This window comes from Silurus aristotelis, assembly GCF_946808225.1.
Source record: "Silurus aristotelis genome assembly, chromosome: 15".
Lineage (NCBI taxonomy): Eukaryota > Metazoa > Chordata > Actinopteri > Siluriformes > Siluridae > Silurus > Silurus aristotelis.
In genome coordinates, this window is record NC_139588.1 from 15,428,501 (window position 1) to 15,448,946 (window position 20,446).

At 37.2% G+C, this 20,446-nt stretch overlaps 1 protein-coding gene across 2 annotated transcripts in view; it reads right to left on the reverse strand.

The window, feature by feature from the left end:
• Positions 1-492: 492 nt before the first annotated feature.
• Positions 493-20,446, reverse strand: part of fndc1 (fibronectin type III domain containing 1) — a 41,116-nt gene continuing 21,162 nt past the window's right edge. For both annotated transcript variants that reach the window (XM_083562211.1, XM_083562210.1), the window contains 14 exons: positions 20,248-20,355; positions 19,804-19,992; positions 16,236-18,323; positions 16,024-16,139; positions 15,732-15,843; positions 15,254-15,640; positions 13,304-13,444; positions 10,152-10,388; positions 8,937-9,045; positions 2,673-2,752; positions 2,506-2,535; positions 2,200-2,361; positions 1,270-1,392; positions 493-1,161 (listed from right to left, as the gene is read on the reverse strand). In XM_083562211.1, the coding sequence (XP_083418337.1) occupies positions 1,046-1,161; positions 1,270-1,392; positions 2,200-2,361; positions 2,506-2,535; positions 2,673-2,752; positions 8,937-9,045; positions 10,152-10,388; positions 13,304-13,444; positions 15,254-15,640; positions 15,732-15,843; positions 16,024-16,139; positions 16,236-18,323; positions 19,804-19,992; positions 20,248-20,355 (3,998 nt within the window). In that variant the 3' untranslated portion in view covers positions 493-1,045. The remainder of the gene's footprint in view (positions 1,162-1,269; positions 1,393-2,199; positions 2,362-2,505; positions 2,536-2,672; positions 2,753-8,936; positions 9,046-10,151; positions 10,389-13,303; positions 13,445-15,253; positions 15,641-15,731; positions 15,844-16,023; positions 16,140-16,235; positions 18,324-19,803; positions 19,993-20,247; positions 20,356-20,446) is intronic.

The window sequence follows — 20,446 nt, forward strand, 5'->3', positions numbered from 1 at the left end:
GGTCCATCTTTTGTTAATCAGTTTTAAAACTAAACAATTACTGTTTACAATTACAATTTCTGTACTTTTCTCTCACATGTTCAAACTTGGTCCACTTGATTTACATTTATAATTAAGGCATTTCATAGATGTATCCAGATCGTAGATGTATCCTTTATCCAGATCGATGTATACAAATGTTTTAAAGTCCTTATCAATAATAAATCAACACTGGTTTACTGGGATGCAACAGGTTTACTTGATAAAACCTCCCCTCAACAAATTAATATTTTCATCAATTATTAAAATGATACCTTCCCGTGGGCTCACCACCTGCAGGAGGGACCGTAAGGGATGGTGCTGTGAGGATTGGGCAGCAGTCGAAGGCGGGGGCCTGCTTAGACTGCTGCCCCCGCGACCCGAATTACGAATAAGCGGGAGAAAATGAATGAATGAATTAAAATGATAATATTATTTTGTCTGTGTAACATAAAACTCGAAATATATAGTATATATAGGTGATGTACTTCTTTATTCAGTATTTGACCTTCCTGAGCAAATAAATTTACCTTTTTTATCTGCCCTAATATGGGCAATATTTCCAAGCAATCTGCCATTCAAGGTAAGAAGATAGAAAACATGAGTACAAAACTAGCAAAGTTATTAAAAATTATACAAAAAAATATAATCGTAGACAATCATTTGTTACATCATTATTGTATGTCATTGCAATGGTAAGAGTTTGTATCAAACTACTTAATGTTACCAACAGTAATAAGAAGCCATCAAAGCCATTGTCACTGGCAGTTATTCAATGTACCTGATAATGTTGTTAATAGTTTGAGCACACATGCTTGTATTTCCTAATATACAGATTGCTTTTAAAAGGTGCTTGATACTGGAACAGTTATATAGAAAATGTTATTTGAGGTATAATGTCCTCTCTAAAAGAAACATGTTGGTTTCAATTGTTGCGTTTGGTAATTGTTTTTGTTTTTTTTGGACCTATAATTCAGAAAGGCTGGGTGTGGTAGGAATTGATAACTGGCACTCAGAATGTCCTCTGTTACCATTTCCCAGGGATAGGGACGCCACACTCATACCAGCCCACAAACTGATGAGGCGTACGCCTGCCTATGGGCCCAAAATTTACAGGCTCTTGTCTGTATGAGCGATAGTAACCTGAAATACAGAAAAAGTCACATGGTTAGAGCTCCTAATGAAAAATAAGCAGCAATGCCAAAATAAAGCACTGAGACCAGTGCTTTTTGAGACTACTTGGATTAGTACCTTGAGCTGGGGGTAGGTAGGTTGAAAGAGTTTGTGGGCCTGTTCTTCCATCCAAATGTGAGTCTACAAACTGACAGTGGTCTTCTCCGTTGCCAAAAGAATCAGCAATACTGTAGAACGTTTCTGAAAATGTAAGGGAGAGAATAAGTGTGAGTGCCTAACCTGAAAGTCAAAACACTTGCAAGCTGTAGGTGGACACTCTAGGTGTCCACATAATGTGTAACGTGTGTCTAGGTGGACACACGTTACACATTATGTACAATACAGGCATTTGAATTTGAACAAGATTAGAACAAATTTTAATGTACAAATTGGACTAGAGCAGGAGTTTCAAATTCAAAATCATGATGGGTCACAAACTAAAGATTTTTTGTCTTTTTCTTAAATATGGATATGCTTGTAAAATGTTTAGAAATACATAACATTAAGTAACAGATTTAAAAAGAATTACAACAGGCTTATGTCTAATGTCCTTGTTCTCAGTCTCTTTTAGCACTATCAATACTAGAGTATCACACATAAAACCCAAACATAAAATGAATGCATCTCTTAGGCTTCCAGCTGCTATATGATAAACTGTATTAAACAATCAGAAAGATTTTTATTTATTTTTTGGAAAAAAGCCAACTAGCTTCACTTTACACTTTTTTTTCCACAATCACTAAAACTGAATTTTTATGTTCAGCAGAAGGGTTGCAAATGTCATTCATGTCAGTATTTATTAATATAGTGAAGCTACAAATAAATTATTCCTACAGCTTACATTACAAATGCATGCCATCACTGCTTATATGCTATCTGTCTGTATAAATAAAATGAAACTGAATAAAATGAGACAACAGGGCTTAAATATATAATTAATGCAAGGTAAATCTGAAACACTGTTGTAGCAAAGATGTAAAAATATGCAAATAAAATCTTCAATAGTACCCTTAAGTCCATCTCCCATAAAGATCTTGTAGCGCAGTGAGTTACACAGGACCACACCCACAAACTTCCTGTACCAGGTACGCTTGACAAATTGACTTCCTTTACAGGAACTATGGGTAGGGTTGAACCTAAAGGAAAATGGAATCCAAATAGGCTCACCACCTGGGGAAACAGAAATAATGTGTTTGACAAATTTATTAGAGACTAGCTGAATCGTTGCGAGTGAATATGATTATGTCTGTGCTTAAAATAACATCCTATTATAAGTCCATAGTGTGCAGTTGCTGTGTAATAGGTGTCTTGTACCTGGAGGTCTCTCTATGAGAAGAGGGTCATCTGTGGAAAAAAAATAACAGCATTTTGCTTAGATGTTTAGATAATGCTAAAATATTTTCTATTTAGAAAAAAGATATGTTAAAAATAAGTTAATTAATAAAAAATAAAGCTGTCCCTAAACTAGGGTGCTTCCTCACCTGATTCTGTAACATATGTTAAAGTTTCGCTGATTGGCCCCAGACCAAAAACATTCTTTGCTTGAACTCTGAAGTAATACCTAAAGACACAAAGAAACATGTTTAAATATATTACTTTTATTTACTATTTCAAATAACAAAAACTTACAAATTTTAATAGAATTATTTCAATTTATTTTATTATTATTTGTTTATTGTTGCTGCAGCAGGTAACAATTATTGTCATTCTGCTCAATGGACCCAGGTTTGATCCTGAGCTCAGCTTACCATCTGTGAGACATTTCACATTTTGTTCCTGTGTTTCTGCCGGACTATTTGGTTTCCTCTATATCTCCAGTATCAGTTTGAAAGCTCTACAGGTGACTCTGAATTGCCCTGGTATAAGTACTTTACTTCATTATTTATTTTTTGTCTTTCACTCGTTAAATTTTTAAACAAATATCTGTACTTTCTACTTCTTACATATTCAAAACATGCTCGTTACTTTAGTTTTCATCTATTTTGTGACATGATCGATATTTTTTCTTCTCACGTTTTTAGCCCATCAACATATTTTTTGTAATTGTGCCGCTTTTTCAACCTACCACTGGTGTATCATTTCTTGGCTCTCACACACCACAAATGTAGGCTAGCCAGCGAAACTAACAACGAGCAAAGCAGAAGGCAACAAGAAGTATGGGGTTAACATGGATGAGACAGAGGGAGTCAGTGATGTAAACATGAGTGAGAACTGAGACATTATTGATCACCTGATCATTTTCTTCTTTGCGTTGCTTGTGTTCTATATACTGGTTGTTTAGCCTGGATACATTCGTTAGGTAAATTGAAATTATTTTGTATTAATTTATTAATATGATCTGAGGTCCAGTTACCAGCGTGACACTAATACATGTAGTAGTAATCTCTACTTCTTACTTAAGTACATGTCAAAACCCAAACTTATTTACTTTAACTTGAGTGAAAAAGTGTAGTCAGTATCTAAAATTTTTACCAGAGTCTTTTAAAACATGAGTATCTGTACTTCTACTTGAGTGAAGGATGGCAGTCATATGAGTTTAAAGAGAACAATATCTGAACAGAGGAGCAAGAAGGAGCAAGAAAAAAAAGGGAAAAAACAGACATTTATGATGCATAGTGAAAGAAGAATGAAGCCTTTTCCAGTGTCTAATATGTGTATGTGTGTGTGTGTGTGTGCGCGTGTATGTGTTTGTATATGTGTGTGTGTGTGTGTGTGTGTGTGTGTGTGTGTGTGCGCGCATGCAGAAGGTCACTTCACGCTTCGCCTCTTTTTATTTGCGACTCTTTTAATGACATAATATCTGTTTGGCTGGATCAGATTAGAGAAGCTATGTGGAAACTCTGACCAAAATAAAGAGCGAATTACAGGGACAATTCCAAACATCTTAGGATATGGAGACAAGGGGAAGTGTGTGCAATTGTGACTGTGTATTTTATCCCATTCCCTTGACATTAAGTGAGTAGTAAATTAAATATTTAGAAAGTTGCAGTCATATTTTCTACAAATATTTGTGTCCTTGAGTCAACGGTTTTGTATGTTTTATTTTTAAAGGTGGCAATTGCTCTGAAATGTCAGTCATATTGTTTCAAGGACAGACTAAGAAAACAGAACCCTAACCCCATATATACACACACACACACACACACACACACACACACACACACACACACACACACACACACACACACACACAAAATCTAGAAAAACAATCTTCATTTCTACATTCCAATCGTGTAAACTATCTACATTCTGACATCTGTAATGACTGTCTGCAAGCACATCATTTGAAAAACAGTCACCAGATCAGACTACTGCCGTCGGCTGATCAGCTTAAGACTCAAGACTACCTGCTTTTTATGTGCGCAAGGAGCTTAATGTAAAGGAATGTGACGCACACACATACACTGGTGATGATGGCCAGATCTGGTAGCTCCACATTTGTGAGAAATGTCCAGGCAGTCCAAAAACACATTTTAGGTTTACTGCAACCATGACTACAGAGCATGTCTATAGCCAATGTAAAAATCTGAATATGTCAGTGTGTTTTTGTCTGTTATAAGGTTCATAAGAGAGACACAAGTCACAGATTTATTAGCACAATGTGTCTGAGGAGTGTAAAGGCTGTTCTAATGGAACTGCCAAGAACTCACGAATGGACATATGCGCCATATTAGCCACTTTATGCAACATAAAATGGCAATAATCTTTAGCTCGTTTGAAACGAATTACACATGTAATCTTGTTCCTTTTGAAATACTTAGTAAACTGAATGCTGTCCCTGTTGGATCATGGATGAAGAGAGAGAAATATTGGGAGTGGGTGTTGAAACATACAGTAATTTTGCCCATTACATAATAAGACTTTTTGAATAAATCCATTCAATGTATGCTTTAGTAAGGATCTAGATATAGCTTTTGGTCTGAGGATGAGTCATATTTTTCACTAGGGTGTAATGCTGATATAAATTATGACTTACAGAACTAAAGCCGTTCTGTACCACTGGTATATACTAGTGTGCCAGTATATGTGAAGTAAATCTTGCAATGCACAAATCCACCTTTCGTTTAACACGATGGTTAATGATCTGTGCTGAAAACTTAAAAAAAAAACTCGCCTGTTTCTTAGCAACTGCTATGTTCTGTCATGATTTATGACCTTTAAACAAAAACAACCACCCCAGGGCACAAATCAAAATAGTTTATATTTGCATGGAAAAAGATGATGTATAAACTGAGGTCTGATATTAGAATTATAGGTTCGATGTGCCATAGGATGACATCAGCTCCTTCTTAGTGTTGATAGAAGTGAGATCAGAAACTTAAATTCTGCTCTTATTCTGTGTCATGCTTAGTGACTTGTGGGATATTTGTTTGGTTTAAAAGTGCTTCACATAAAAACGGTACATATTAACAAAAATATATTTATGCTAAGGCACATTAAATTATGTTGGTCAACCCAGCCATTAGCGTTGCACAAGCCAGTGCACTCTTCCCAAGTCTGGATACATAGGGAGGGTTGAGTTAGGAAGTGTAAAACATACCAAATTAAATATGCGGATCACAAGCCCAAATTACATACCGGATCGGTCAAGGCCTGGGTTACCAACGACCGCTACAGGTATTGTTAACCAACAAGGTACAGGTGGAAATTGGGTTACTGTTTACCAAGGTTGTGTCAGAGAAGTATGTAAGGCTGGTATGCATGAAGACAGTGTGACAGCAGTGAAGTGTGCAGTAGGAACGTCAGACTGGTTCAAGGTGGAGGAGGGACTGCATCAAGGATCGTCTCTGAGACCTTTCCTGGTTGCAGTGATGATGTACAGGTTGACAGATGAGATCAGACTATGGACTATGATGTTTGCAGATGATATTGTTTTTTGTGGTGAGAGAAGTGAGCAGGTTGACAAGACCCTGGAGAGGTGGAGGTACGCACTGGAGAGAGGGGAAATAAAAGTCAGTAGGAGAAAGACAGAGCACATGTGTGTAAATGAGATGGAGGGCAGTGGAGTGGTGCGGTTGCAGGGAGAAGAGGTGGAGAAGGTGGAGGAGTTCAGGTACCTAGGGTCAACAGTGTAAAATAATAGGTGTTAGAGAAGTATAGAAAAGAGTGCAGACAGGGTGGAGTGGGTGGAGAAAAGTGTCAGGAGTGATTTGTGATAAAAGAGTGTCTGCAAGAGTGAAAGGGAAAGTTTATAGGACTGTGGTGAAACCTGCCATTTTGTCTGGTTCAGAGACAGTGGCATTGAGTAAAAGACAAGAGTTGGAGCTGGAGTTAGCGGAGCTGAAGATGTTGAGGTTTTCGTTGGGTGTGACGACGATGGACAGGATTAGAAACAAGCTTATTAAAGGGACAGCGCATGTAGGATATTTTGAAGACAAGGTGAGGAAGGCATGATTGAGATGGTTTAGACATGTGCAGAGGAGAGACATGAGGTATATCAGTATTCTCCTGATGAGGATGGAGTTATCAGGAAGGAGGAACAGGTGACATACAGGTGGTTAATTTAAAAGAGGCAGATGTAGAAGACAGAGTAGTGTGGAGAAAGATGATCCTCTGTGGCGACCCCTAAAGGGAGCAGCCGAAAGAAGAAGATGACATTTAATAATGTAGGTCACTAATACATTTACAAAAAATCTGTGAGATTGTGAATCATAAATTCTATTTTCTAAAAATAATTTCTTTTTTTTTTACACTGTTATTGATCCGGCTTCTTAATGTTAATAAATGCAAACAAACATATTCCACCAGTTAAGGCTATGTCCACTTTAATCCAAATAGATCTAAAACTGCTTTTTCTATATTTTATTTTAAAATGCTTTCCATCTACATTGGCACCTTCAAGCATTTTCCCCAAAATTGCTCATCTTCACTGAAACATCTTAAAACTCTTACATCACCTTCCTGCACATACGGAAAAAAACTTAAAAAGTTTTGGCCTGCAGCATTTCCATTACACATTTATCCTTTCTGTTTCACTGAATTTATTGCAGTAAATCTATTATAGGTTTTACCAAATGAAACTGATCATACACAATGCAATTAATCTGGGGAGCAGGAGCAACAACTGAAGTACATCATCCACCAACTTGCTTGTTTACAGTTAAATGGGACACATAAACACCTTACATGACCAAAAATACAGCATAGATTTTGAAACTATTCGGAGCTTTAAATGTCATGTGCCAAACTCTGTAATTGAATAGACTTTGTACTCACACTTACAGACTAGCTGATATTGATTAAAGAAGAAACTAACGAAAACTACGTCAAGCGATGTTTCAGGTTCTTTAGCAGGGCAGCTAGTCTAATCTAGAGTTTATAAAAGCATCCAATAGTTTCTCAGTCCTCAGTTTCTCTTGTAGGAATGATAAACCAGCATCAAAAATTTCACAAAAGACCTTTTCTGCATAGTTCTTCAGCTAATTGGGGGCCAAACCGACAAATCTAACTGTAATTAGTATAGAAGCAAAAGCCTGTGTTTGCGAATTGCTTGTACAAGATGTTGGATGTATGTAAACAGAAAATATGGCACCTAAAACTATTATATGTATTCTTTCAGGCTCAGTTTATGCTAACTAATTGGTAACAGTCTTTTATGTAGGATCGAAACCAGAGTAGAATTTCAATGTGTACCCCGACTGGGCATTTTTAAGCTTTCCTTTTAAATATTTCCATTAAATGATTGGAGGCATGACTTAGCTGAGAATGCTAGCTTTACAAATGACTGTAAATGCTAACGTAATTATACTTCCAATCAGAATTTAAGTAGCCTATGAAAAAAGTTTTCACAGACATATATCTGATTGACTGGAATTCAGTCATATCTTTACACTTACATTCTGTTCAAACTGCATTTTTTCTTATACCATGAATTTGCATCTTTAATTGGGTTTCAGATGCTTTTGCCCCTGTTAGCATGCTCGATAGATTGCATAAAAACAAAGAAGAAGAAAGAAAGATTTTCAGTTTAAAAAAATCAACAGGTCTGTCTTAGGGTACAGAGTGTAGGAGGAAACTCAGCGAAGCACCAGGTGACAAGTTGACAAAACAAAATAGATGAAATTCTAAGAAGGAGCATGTGATAAGTTCCAGCAGCTTTCTGCCTGTAGTGAAACAACCTCTGCTGAACAGCAGCTAATGAACCACTGAGATTTCTTTTAACCCTGCAGTGAAATAGACTCTAAACTGCCAATGTCAAAGATAAATTAAAAATAGTTTGAGAGGAGACATAATTAAAAAGACTTATTACATATAATAAAATAATGTAGAAATAAAAAATTAAACCTCAATATATTTATAATACAATCAGTTCTTTCTCAAAATTTTTGTGTCGCTAGAGTATTTCACACACACACACACACACACACACACACACACACACACACACACACACACACACACACACACACACACACACACTTTAATGAAATGCTGTCATTATGCATTTGTCAATTTACACATAGTTATTACTGAGGCAGAACAGCTGCTCACTGAATGTATTTGGTTACAATTTTGTTTTGCATAAAAATAAGCAAAGATGAGCCATGCCATGTTCAAAGGCATAGAGACACGGCATAAATACCACAATGTATTTCACTTGACCAAAGCATTGGCCAATCTAGGTCTGGCACTCCAGTTTTGGTACTTACATTTAAGACTTACTCTCACTAAAACCTCCCCCTACAAAAACAGAAAACTTGCTTGCAGAATGACGTATCTGTATTTACATAAGAAATATAGTTCACCTGGAGTTTGGCTTGAGGTTCTCCACAGCTAGGTGGGTTCCAGATGAGAGACTGGATGACCATCTGTTATTCAGGACATCATCATAGGAGGCACTGTGCACCATGTAACCTACAGAAAAAGCCATCAGTGATGCACAGAAGAGAACTAATTTATTACAATTATATGAATAGTTTTAAAAATGTTTTTGCTGCTACATTCTTGAAAATCATGGATAAACTGATAAACAAGCACCAATCCTTCCAAGACATTAAGCAAGTGTGTGTATGTGTGTATGCTAATACATGTACATTGAGTTTAGCATTGCAATAGTGTGGATAGAAGTTAGAGTTGCAAAAAAATAAACATAGTATAGAAGAGAGAGAGAGAGAGAGAGAGAGAGAGAGAGAGAGAGAGAGAGAGAGAGAGAGAGAGAGAGAGAGATGGTGTGGAATTAAACTATTCGGGGGAGAAGACAGACTTATGAAAACAATCTGTTTTAGCTATCATGCAGTCTCATGGATGTTTCAAATCTCTTCTCCTCTATTCAGAGAACATATTTATAGCGCACAGAGAGAATAAGTTATTAATTCTGACAAGGAAATCCAGTAATCTTAGTGACTCAAGGGGTTACCTGGTCTTATAACTCATGAAAGGAAAAGCTATGTTTATAAACTAAATGTGAAACAATACTGTCCAGCCTAAAGGTACCAGTAAAACAGTACAATGGGATCCTTTTTCACAGAGCCTTTTGTAAGAGGGTCTAAAGGAGTACTTGAAATGTTAATACTTTTACACTTCTTAGAAGGGTTTTAAAGGGGGAAGACAGTTAGAGAGTTCTAGATGGTGGCGTTTATGAACTTGCATTTAAAAATGTGTGCTTATAAACAGTTCACTAGGTTTTTTATAGATATTTACCAATCTAAAGCTTCCCAAAGATGCTCTATTTAAAAACAATTAAAGGTTCTTCCAGAGGGATAAAGAGGTGTTGTAGATTGTACATAAGAATAAAAAAAAAGTTCTGAGGGTGGTTAAGACTTCATTGCATCCTAAACAAGTTCCACTCCTTCCCTGATATTAATCCCCCCTGAAGTTGAGTCTGACATAGCCTTTAAGGATTCTTCCAAATGTACAAATGACAATGATCCTAAAGGCATACGAAAAGCATTTTCACTTTCATGTAAAACAAAGCCAAATTTTATTTGCGGGACAATATAAGATTTGAGCAGAAGTGACACCTGACACCATGTCATCCTTCAACGGGCGGGCCCAGTCCAGAATAACAAATGAGTGACAGCCCTCCATGGCAATCACAGTGATGTTATGTGGCTTGTTTTTGGGCGGCTGCCTTTGGCTGGGTGTAACTCTGTCCTTCTCAATAAGATTAGCCAGCACATCCACCTGCAGGTACTCTAGAGCCTCGGTCAGGGAACAGGGAGCACCAGGATCCTTTTGAATGTAGTTCACATATGGAGCTAAGAAAAGAAAACAAATAGGGGCTCAAGTGAAAGTCCAAAATATTTTAATGTCGCTTAGTCTAGTCATCAGCAGAACACTATATTAATGCGTTCCACATTCTGCAATAACTAGAGAAATAAAATACTTTTTCAGTTGGGGTTGGACCGCATATTCTACATTCCTGGTATAGTCGAGGTGACTGAATGAAACTTCTGACTCATTGTGGTTCTCTGGTCTGTTTTGAGGGCAAGAAGGGGCTGTTATTTGAAACTATTGTTTATTTGTTATCTGTTGTCAGTTTTGTAGCTGTTAGGTAGAATTTGTCTCTATTGCTGGCTCATTGTGGTTCTGTGATTTCTATAGCCTGACAGCTGGGAGAACTTCCAGAAATTTGATTGGGTTACAAGACACACACCTGGAGCTAATCAAATGCTCCATGAGACTTTTGCTGACCAGAACAAACATGTGCAGTTACAGACATACACACGTCACAGTGCATTGAGTTATGAGACAATAACCAAATGCCTCTGTTTCATGTGTGATAAGGAAATGTGCTTTGGAATAACTGCATTTGCTCAACAAAAAAACCCCATAGATGTACCAGAAGGTTTAAAAAGGCCTGTTAATAGCTTTAAAGAGTGACAATGATTGACACTTTCTCTCTGACAGTGTGTTTTAGGGTCAGCTCAGGGTACCTCAGTCTACTTGCTGAGCCATATTTGTTTTCTGTCAGTATAATCAACCATGGTCATTGTGTATTGAGTGTCCTGTTCTGTATTAAAGCAGACTCTCCATTAATTAAATTTTGCCCTTTCATAACTGTCAGGTTGTTCGAGCAGATTTCCTACACCTCATTTTTCTAGTCCACTGTTGCATATTTTAGTGTAACTTTAGTTTATAATGTTTTTGTTTTTCCCAGGGTGAGAATACCTGGCCGACTGCCATTAGTTAAAAATAAAAATATTTTTTGTTTTTTTTCCCCAACTCACGCAGATTTAATTTTCAATGTCATAAATCAGGCTTTTTAGAGAATTCTAAGTGTTACAATATCAGTTCTTCACTGGTGCTACTGGCTCCACTGGTATCTGTGGTGTTGACATCTGTGCTTGCTCTCTCAGTCCAGCAGGCCTGAGCACCACTGTGGGACTCCTTTGTAAAACAACAAGGAGCTGGCTTATTACGTTGCTCATTTTTAGAGTGTTTCTGTATGCGTTTCCCAGACAAAGCTGTTGATGTAAAGTTGGTGCCAAGAAAAGCACATTAGAGGAGCCATGAGACACTGTGAACTTTAAGAACGTGGTTTAATGTTCAGAAAAACAGGATCTTCAGGTCAGGGCCATTTTCTGACAATATTTACACCTTTTTCACTGTAGGTGACCTTTTAAACTCCAAGCAACTGTGGACACTTTAGGGCCTTAAATTTATAACGTAATATTGGCTTAAACTGTGTGCATTGTTTTCCATTCAGTTACTGGAAAGAGAAAGGATTTGGAAATGTAAAGGAACCTAAGAGGTTAAAATAAATTTGGTCAAAGCAGTTGATTAACAGGCCAGTAGCTGTCATCCTTTGACTGGATATAAAGATTTTATTGACGGCTGGGTTGTCTTTTCAGCCTCTTTCCTGTAGTTACATTTTAATGAAGTCACAGCTCTGAACAAAAAAAAAAAACCCTTCAGAAACAGAGAAGGTAGGAAATCATTAAGTAGGAGGTCTTTGACCATTCCACCACGAGTCACATGCCTTAAGCTGGCCTCAGATCAAAAGCTTGAGCCGGGTAATGAAAATGAGCAAAGCAGACAAGCTGCTGTTATGCTAACAGCATACTTTATCTCTACAGACTGTGCTGGAGAGGGAGTATTGGCCGGAATAATGTTTACAGTAAAATCACACTACCTTTTTCTAACTTCCAGTCCTGCATTCAACATCTTTAACAGGTTCAATGTACAAAAGACTTAATCAGAAAAAGACTGCAGCTGTGAGCAGAATAATAAATTTAAAGGACACAGGCCATAAACACAGCATTGACTTTACAAATTTAAATACCAAATCCAATCCATCAATCCATCAATCCATCAATCAATCTATCTATCTATCTATCTATCTATCTATCTATCTATCTATCTATCTATCTATCTATCTATCTATCTATCTATCTATCTATAAAAAAATATTTTTTCAATATTTATATATTAAACTTAAAACATGCAGAAGGCTTTAGAATTGTGAAAAATATAACAAATATCTTGACTGTTTCATATTGAATATTCTGTGCCTTTTTAGGTCATTGTATTTATTTAAGGAAATGTGACACTTTGATATCAATAATGTTAACTACTTTGTACAAAAGATTCGTTTTTCTGACTTTGATGGATTCTTTCTTATACAAATCTTAGATTTCTGATTTACTTTACACAAGCTTGTGGAGTCCAGGCCAGTGCACATTAAAAAGTAGTTTACTATAAATCTTTTGTATATTTTTTTATTTAAAGCACTTCACAAGAAAGATAATTACTAGATTTTTTTTTTACTGTTGTGGTTAAATTAAAACAACTGCCATCATTCACAGTGCTGAGTGTATCCCAATTTCATATACATTTTCCTACCTGGAACAAAAGAATTAAAGGCTCTTTATAGGGCTAAATCTATATCCCTCCACCCCTCTGTCTCATTTTCTCTCTCAGTTTGTGAAGGTAATCATAGATCTTTTGCGAACCACATTAAAGAAGCTGAGGGATCAGATGTATCAGTTACATATCTGACTAACTTAAATGAGCCACACCAAAAGAGCAAATAAAATTTAGGCAAAGACTCATATTACTTTCTGAGAGCCATATGAAGGTGAATTACATTTATGTCATCTTATAATAAAACTAAATTAAAAAGGAACATTGAGGATTATGGTTTTAAAACTAGAAGACAAAGATAGTTTACCTGTGAAGCGTTTTTTGCCAGCAGCATCAAACTCAGAGATTGGGCTGTTGTTAAAGGTGTGGAAATCAGTAGTAGGGGCATAAATAGTAGTAGGCAGCTGAGTGGTGGTAGGAAACATGGTGGTCTCCATTGAAAACTCATCTGAAAGTTAAAGGAACAGTGACAGTGTTAACATAACAGCATAGATGATTACCTAAGTAATTAAATATAATGTAATTGTGTTGTTTCTTTTTATCTCATTGAGGTATTTATTAAGGTCTTAACACAGGCAAAGTTCTTCCTGTTAGTCGATTTCAATTCACTGTGCTGCATCTGCAGTATTCACACCTGCTTGATGATATAATGCCACACATTATGACCCAAATATATTTAGTATATAGACGTAATAGCAAGTAATTATTCTCATTTAAGAATAGAGAAGCATACACTGATCAACTGTCATTAAAACTACAGACAATTAGCAAAAATTAGCAAGTAAACAGTCAGTTCTTAATTTTAATGTGTTGGAGGCTAGAAAAATGGGAAAGAATGATAATCTGAGTAACTTTGGCAGGAGCCAAATGGTGAAAGCTACAAAACTGAGTCCCAGTTTTCCCAGTATGCAGTGCATAGTGCCTAATAAATCTGGTACGTACATAAAAGTACAACTGGTGGCACCAAAATGCACTATAGAAGCAAGCTGGTGGAAGAAGTTTAATGCTCTGGGCAGTGCCCTACAGAATATTCTTTATCCTGGCATACCATTTGATGTTACATGTACCACCATCCTACACATTTTGAAGACCAAGTGCATTTTTTTCCTTTTAACAAGTACCAGATACCTAGTTAACAGTCTGAGGTCTCATGGAATCCATTCTTCTATGGACTATGGCTGTATACAATATTAGGCAGGTAGTTAAAAAAAGGTATGGCTGATTGATATACAGTATACCGTAATTTCCGGACTATTAAGCGCACCCAAATATAAGCCGCACCCACTGAATTATACAAAGATTTTTATTTTGGACATAAATAAGCCGCACCTGTCTATAAGCCGCATATGTAGGCATATGTCTATATGCCTACATTAAAACTTATGAACTTTGCACAGGCTTTAACGAAAGACAGTGTCTGTTACATGGCTTGTATCTAAACAGTAGCCTACCAAGAAAGTCATTGTTTACTGTCTTCCTCCTTCCTTTCACAACAATTTCTCCCTGGAGTTTTTCTTTTGGCATCGTCTTGCGTTTAAAAATCACCATTGGTGAATCTTTTCTCCCGATGCCGTGCAGCTCAGAACACAGGTGAAGTGTGTTTTTTTATGCCCGGTTGTTTTCAGCGTGACGAATGATTCGCATTTCCTGTAGACAGTCCGAGTGAGCAGCAGGTCAAACGTCAGAGGAACCTCATCCATATTTATGATGTGGTGCGGCCCGATTCAGTGGGAGCGCATCTGATTTAATATAAAGATTTTCATTGGTTCACCTGAACCCGTTCGGCAATTTCATTGGTCTAATGTTATGGGGCTCAGTTTTTTATCATGAAGTTTGTGAAATCGGGAAAAACCGAGGAAAAATCCATAAATTAGCCACTTCATTGTTTAAGCCGCGGGGTTCAAAGCGTGGGAAAAAAGTAGCGGCTTATAGTCCTGAATCCTTATCCAAATTAATATTTGGCTTTTATTTCCTGAAAACATATTATTTAATAGTAAATTATTTGGAATGGTAAGCCAAACACTCTTTCATTTAATTTGAACTCTCCATTTCTTTGGCAATAAATGATCAGAATATCTCAACAAACATGCCTTAAATCTTTTTATGTGCAGCTATAAGACCACCTCAATTTATTTGACCACTTCTTTATTAAAATAGTTTTTAATATTTTAATTACGTATAAACATGGTATTTCAGTAGTATTTGGCATATGTTTAAAAGGACCAGGAGAATGTGCATAAACTTTTAAAAAGCTCACCACTTGTGTAGCAGTCCAGTATTCCATTAGCATCCATAATAGGCATGTCATTGTTATCCAGCCTAGCAAATGTTCCAGGGGGACAGGTTGGCAAAGCTTCAGTTGTAGACTCCAGAGTTGTAATTTCTGTTGTTGTTGGTTCAGCAGTGGTTGTGGTGGTAGTGGTAGTGGTGGTGGTGGTGGATGTAGTTGTAGTTGTAGTTGAAGGTGTTGTGGTAGTTGTGGTTGTTGGTGTTGTAGTACTGGGTATAGGACGATCCAAGCCCACTACTGGTTTCCCTCCCACAGTGAGATACTTATCTTTGGGGTTAACCACAGGCCGACTGTCCCTACCATGACCAAACAAAGCCATACCTTCCTGGTTTACTAATGGGGTACCCTGCTCATCTAATGAAAAACAAATCATATGTTAACTATTTAAGAAATGTTACAGTTAAACAAGAAGTTGAAAAAAATAAGAAGAAAGAAGAAATTATACCAAAAATTGTTTTTCCATCCTCTCCAATGACTACTTTCCTGGGCCGCCCTCTAGAGTCCTGCAAAACCTTTCCATCTTCATTCATTAAGACTCCTTTATTCAGATCTACAACCTAAGGGAGGGTACATTCACTGTAAATACATGAGAAAGATTAAAAAAGACACTTGGCAGGACCTAAGCCACAACATAAAGATATCCCTTAAGATAATGTTTAGACTTTCCTAAAGTTGTTTCTAAAGCCTGATTATATGTGTAATATCATTCCTTATAACGATTATTAAAGTGAACACACCCATCTGGCTCCATCGGGGCCTGTAATATATTTGACTCCATTTCCTTTTGTATTTTCATTTGATGTAGATACAATTTTGCCATTTGTAGCTGTAAGATTTGGTCGTCCATTCTTGCCTGCACAAGCAAATGAAATAAAAACACTGTAACTTTACACGTTTATTAAAAGTAGCTATTAATTAAACAATAATTGTGAATTTAAATTAAGTTTACCTTGCACATAACTAGGTTTGAGAATGCTGACTGGGGTTTTTCCTCTGAAATGTTTGTCAGATCTGCTTGGATAGCGTGATCTCACCACTGGATTTCTAGCTGGAGCTGCTAAGGGGGTTTTAATATCAGTTGGTGTATCGCCACCAGAATTTTGATCGGTAGCAGGATTACTCAGGGATGAATGTGAGGCTGATCCCATAGTTGATCTAACATTAGCATTTTGCCTAGCACCTGTGTCTTGATCTGCAGTTGAAGCTTTGTGTTCCATGTTCTGGGAGGGAGAAGAGGATGAGGCAGTTGAAGTGGGTGGTGATATGGATGTTTGTTTAGCAGCAGAGCCCTGTGGTTTATTTGGTACTGTCTGTAATTTACCACGCAACCGTAACTCATTCAGTCGACTGGCCATCAGAGCAGAACGAACCTTTCCATTTGAACCCAAACCAAGTCTACTGAGAGTTGTATAGGATAAGTGAGAGCTATCCTCTGAGGTTTGACCAGACTGTTGAATATCTTTAACATCTGAGACAACTGTTTTGGAGGAAGCAGTTGGTTCTGAATTCTTATTTCCAATATCATGGGTTTCTTTGCTGACCTCAGAGAGATAATCATGTTTGTGATCATTACTTGAACCTGTTTCTTCTTTGTGTATGTGATCATTGGAAGTTGTCTGTCCATTGCTTGGGGTTTCATGCCTGCTGTTTACAGTGGGCTTTACAAGGTTAGGGTTAACCAAATGTTTAGTGGTGTTGGTTGTTGGGGACGTTTTAATTTTACCATTGACATGCTCTCCTGAAACTGATGGATTGATTGGCATTCCTCTCAGAATTGGCCTTCCTGCTCCTACAGAAGAAGCTGTCCTGCTCCAGGGGACCCTGCCATCTTTTCTTTGACTACTTCCAACTACTATCCTGGAATTTCTATTGGATACAGAGGAACCATGTCCTGGGCTTTGTGTAGAAGGAATCTGAGATGAAGGCAAATAACTGTTAACAGTCTTGTCTTTATAATTATTGTTATCAAGATTCTGTGCCTTTTCTACTTTTATTGTAGGGGGAACATTAGTGGTATACTGATAAGAGGAAGGTGTGTCTTTATTTTTAACTTTCATTTTGTGGTCATTTTTACTGTCATGTTTTGTGTCCAAGATGCTGGTTGGGTGGGTATCCTGCTCATCAGTGCTTGATACTGTTGAAGGCTGTGATAAAGCAGCTGAGCTTACAGATGTTTTTTGTTGTCTTGTTTGATATCTGTGACCATTAGCTTGCGTTATTCTCCTACCATTCTGATAAAGAGGGCCAAGCCCTGATTTACTTGCATGACTTGCTGGGCTAGACACTCTACCTGTCCCTGCTGATGACAATGGCACTGACAATGATGATGATATTGACTCTCTCTCTGTTTCCATCTTAGTTTCCTGAGGTGATGGGGTGAATGATTTTGCTACACTAGTACCAACCTTATCTTCCGGATATAAGCTAGTGTGGACTGTCTTTGAGACTACTGGGTCCTGGCTGTTGGGTAAACTAGAAGATGTTCCTTTCTGAAACCTTGACCGTGTCCCCAAAGTACTAAAAGGTGGTCGTCTTATACGCCCGGTATTGACAACAGAAGGTGTGCGAGGTGTCAATGACTTTGAAGGGAAGGAATAAGTTTTGGGTAATGAACCTCTGAGAATAGGGCTTGATTCCTTAGATGCAGTTGAAACTTTCTGTTGTTCATCATTCTCGGTTTTTGATGGAACATTGTTAGTATTTTCAGGTTGCGTATCTTCTACAGCTTCATTTGCCGTTTCTTCATCTTCTTTGGGAGTGTCTGTTGGTGTCTCCTCTTCATGTTCTTTATCACGGCTGACAGTTGTCCTAGAGTTGGTACCTGAATTCCTGACAGAGCCCCTTAAAGATGAAAAAATGCTGTGATAAGACCGTGTTTGAGAAAGAGGGCGAGACTTCTTGTTTGTGGGTGGAGAAGTAATGGTATAGGTATCAGATTCTTTCGTGTCTTCTGTATCCTGATCTTCTAAGGAATCAGATGCAGATGTTCTGGAGGGGCTTTTGGACTGGATGGAATGTCGTGAGGCAGTACTACTGGCTGGCAACAAAGAGTACAAACATTTTACATGATAATAATAAACGTGTAAAATAAACTATATCTACTTAAAAGTATATTTAACAAAATGTTGTTTCTTGAAGATGAACACAAAATTTTAGCATTGTAATTATTTTATTTATTAACGGATAAATGTGAATAAAATGAACAGAAAATGTCTACAGTGCATGCACATGGTAGAATTTCATGAAGCTCAGTTCAGTAGGCACTGTGCACTGTAATTTATAAGTTTATAGTATATAGAAGAGTATATAGTTTATTAATTTAAACCTCATTTTTAACTTTCATCTCGTCTTATAGTACCTGTGGTTTTATATTATATTTTATTGCAGTATGACTTAAATTAATAAATAAAAAATTTAAACCCCACAGTCTCCACATTTGTCATTAAAGGCAAAAAAAATAGAACTAAAAAAAAAAAAAAAAAAAAAAATCCAATCCAGATGCTAGATTTTAGACACAAGTCATTTTAATAGCCTAAGAAAGCCTGCTGTACTTTCCACTGTAAATATTGATGTGACTTTTGAACACACCAAACCTTAGTATATCCCTTTGCTTTTAGCACAATAATCATGATGGACATTGCAGTGTGATATTTTATTTTAGTTATACCTTCTACCTTCTAGTACCCGAGAAGGTAACCTTTCTAACCTTAAAGTGGTTACCGTAATTTCCGGACTATAAAGCGCCCCCATATATAAGCCGCACCCACTGAATTTGACAAAGTTTTTATTTTGAACATAAATAAGTCTACACTAAAACTAATGAACTTTACACAGGCTTTAACGAAAGACAGTGTCTGTTACACGATGTAACGGGTGAAATATGTTGTGGCTCCTTTAAAAGCAGAGCGGCATTTTGGGAATAGCCTGCCGCCACATTTTTCCGCTATTACTGCATGTGTGCAAGACCGAGAAATATGTCCTTATTATTTTCTGATGCTCATTTTTAAGTTTCTTTGACTAAACCGTAACGCTGTTGCAAAGAAAAATAAAAAACCACTCGTTTTGGAAACCTGTCTGTGCTTATATGATTTCTGTTGCAACTGGAGTTAGTGACCTCTCCCATGACCCAGACTCAACGCGTTACAATGGCTTGTATCTAAACAGTAGCCTACCAAGAAAGTCATTGTTCACTGTCTTCCTCCTTCCTTTCACAACTATTTCTCTCAGGAGTTTATCTTTTGGCATCGTTGTGCGTTTAAAAATTGCCGTGCCGATGCCTTGCAGCTCAGAACACAAGTGAGTTGCGTTTTTTCGTTTCCGTTCGGAAATTTAATTAGTCTAATGTTATGGGTCTCAGTTTTTTGGATTGAAGTTTGTGAAACCGGGAAAAACCCAGGAAAAATTCATAAATTAGCCGCTTCGTTGTTTAAACCGCGGGGTTCAAAACGTGGGAAAAAGTAGCGGCTTATAAAAAAATAAAAAATACGGTAACCAGAAAGAGATTTTTTTTTACTTACATCCTGGCATTGCAACACTCAAGGCTTTAGATTGTGGTCCTTGCCCTTTCCTGTTAGATGCACGAATTTTAAAGACGTATCGTTCCCCAGGTGTCAGCCCATCAATGGTGGCTGAGGTAACACTACCACGGTATGTTAATGACTTTGCTCCAAAGGGTTTCAGAGCTGGAGCATAGGACAGTATATATTCTGGAAAAAAAACAAAAACAAAAAAATACAAATGATCTTTTATATTTTGACAGGATTAATTGACTAATAGAAAACAGGACTTTTACCAATACAACATGTAAAACTAGGAATTTTTTTTTTTTTTTTTTTTATAACTTGTAAAAATACTAGTATAACTTTTCACAGCCATTTCCTTTGGAAGGCTGGCTATACTCATCACAGACTAAACCTAAACAAAAGTATTATATTATAAACAGAAGTCACTGTACGTCTCACCTCTGAGTTTACCATTGGGTTCTTCAGGTGGATCCCATGTAGCAGTGACCGCTGTGCCCTTCCCTCTAAGTGGTGTCACCTCGAAGTTCTCAGGAGGGCCAGAGGGTGCTGTTGAGTTAGATGCAAGATAAAAGGTCTTAATTGAAGTAAAGTATACATGGCCAAAGAGAAGGAGCAATACAGAGATTTTACTCTGGAA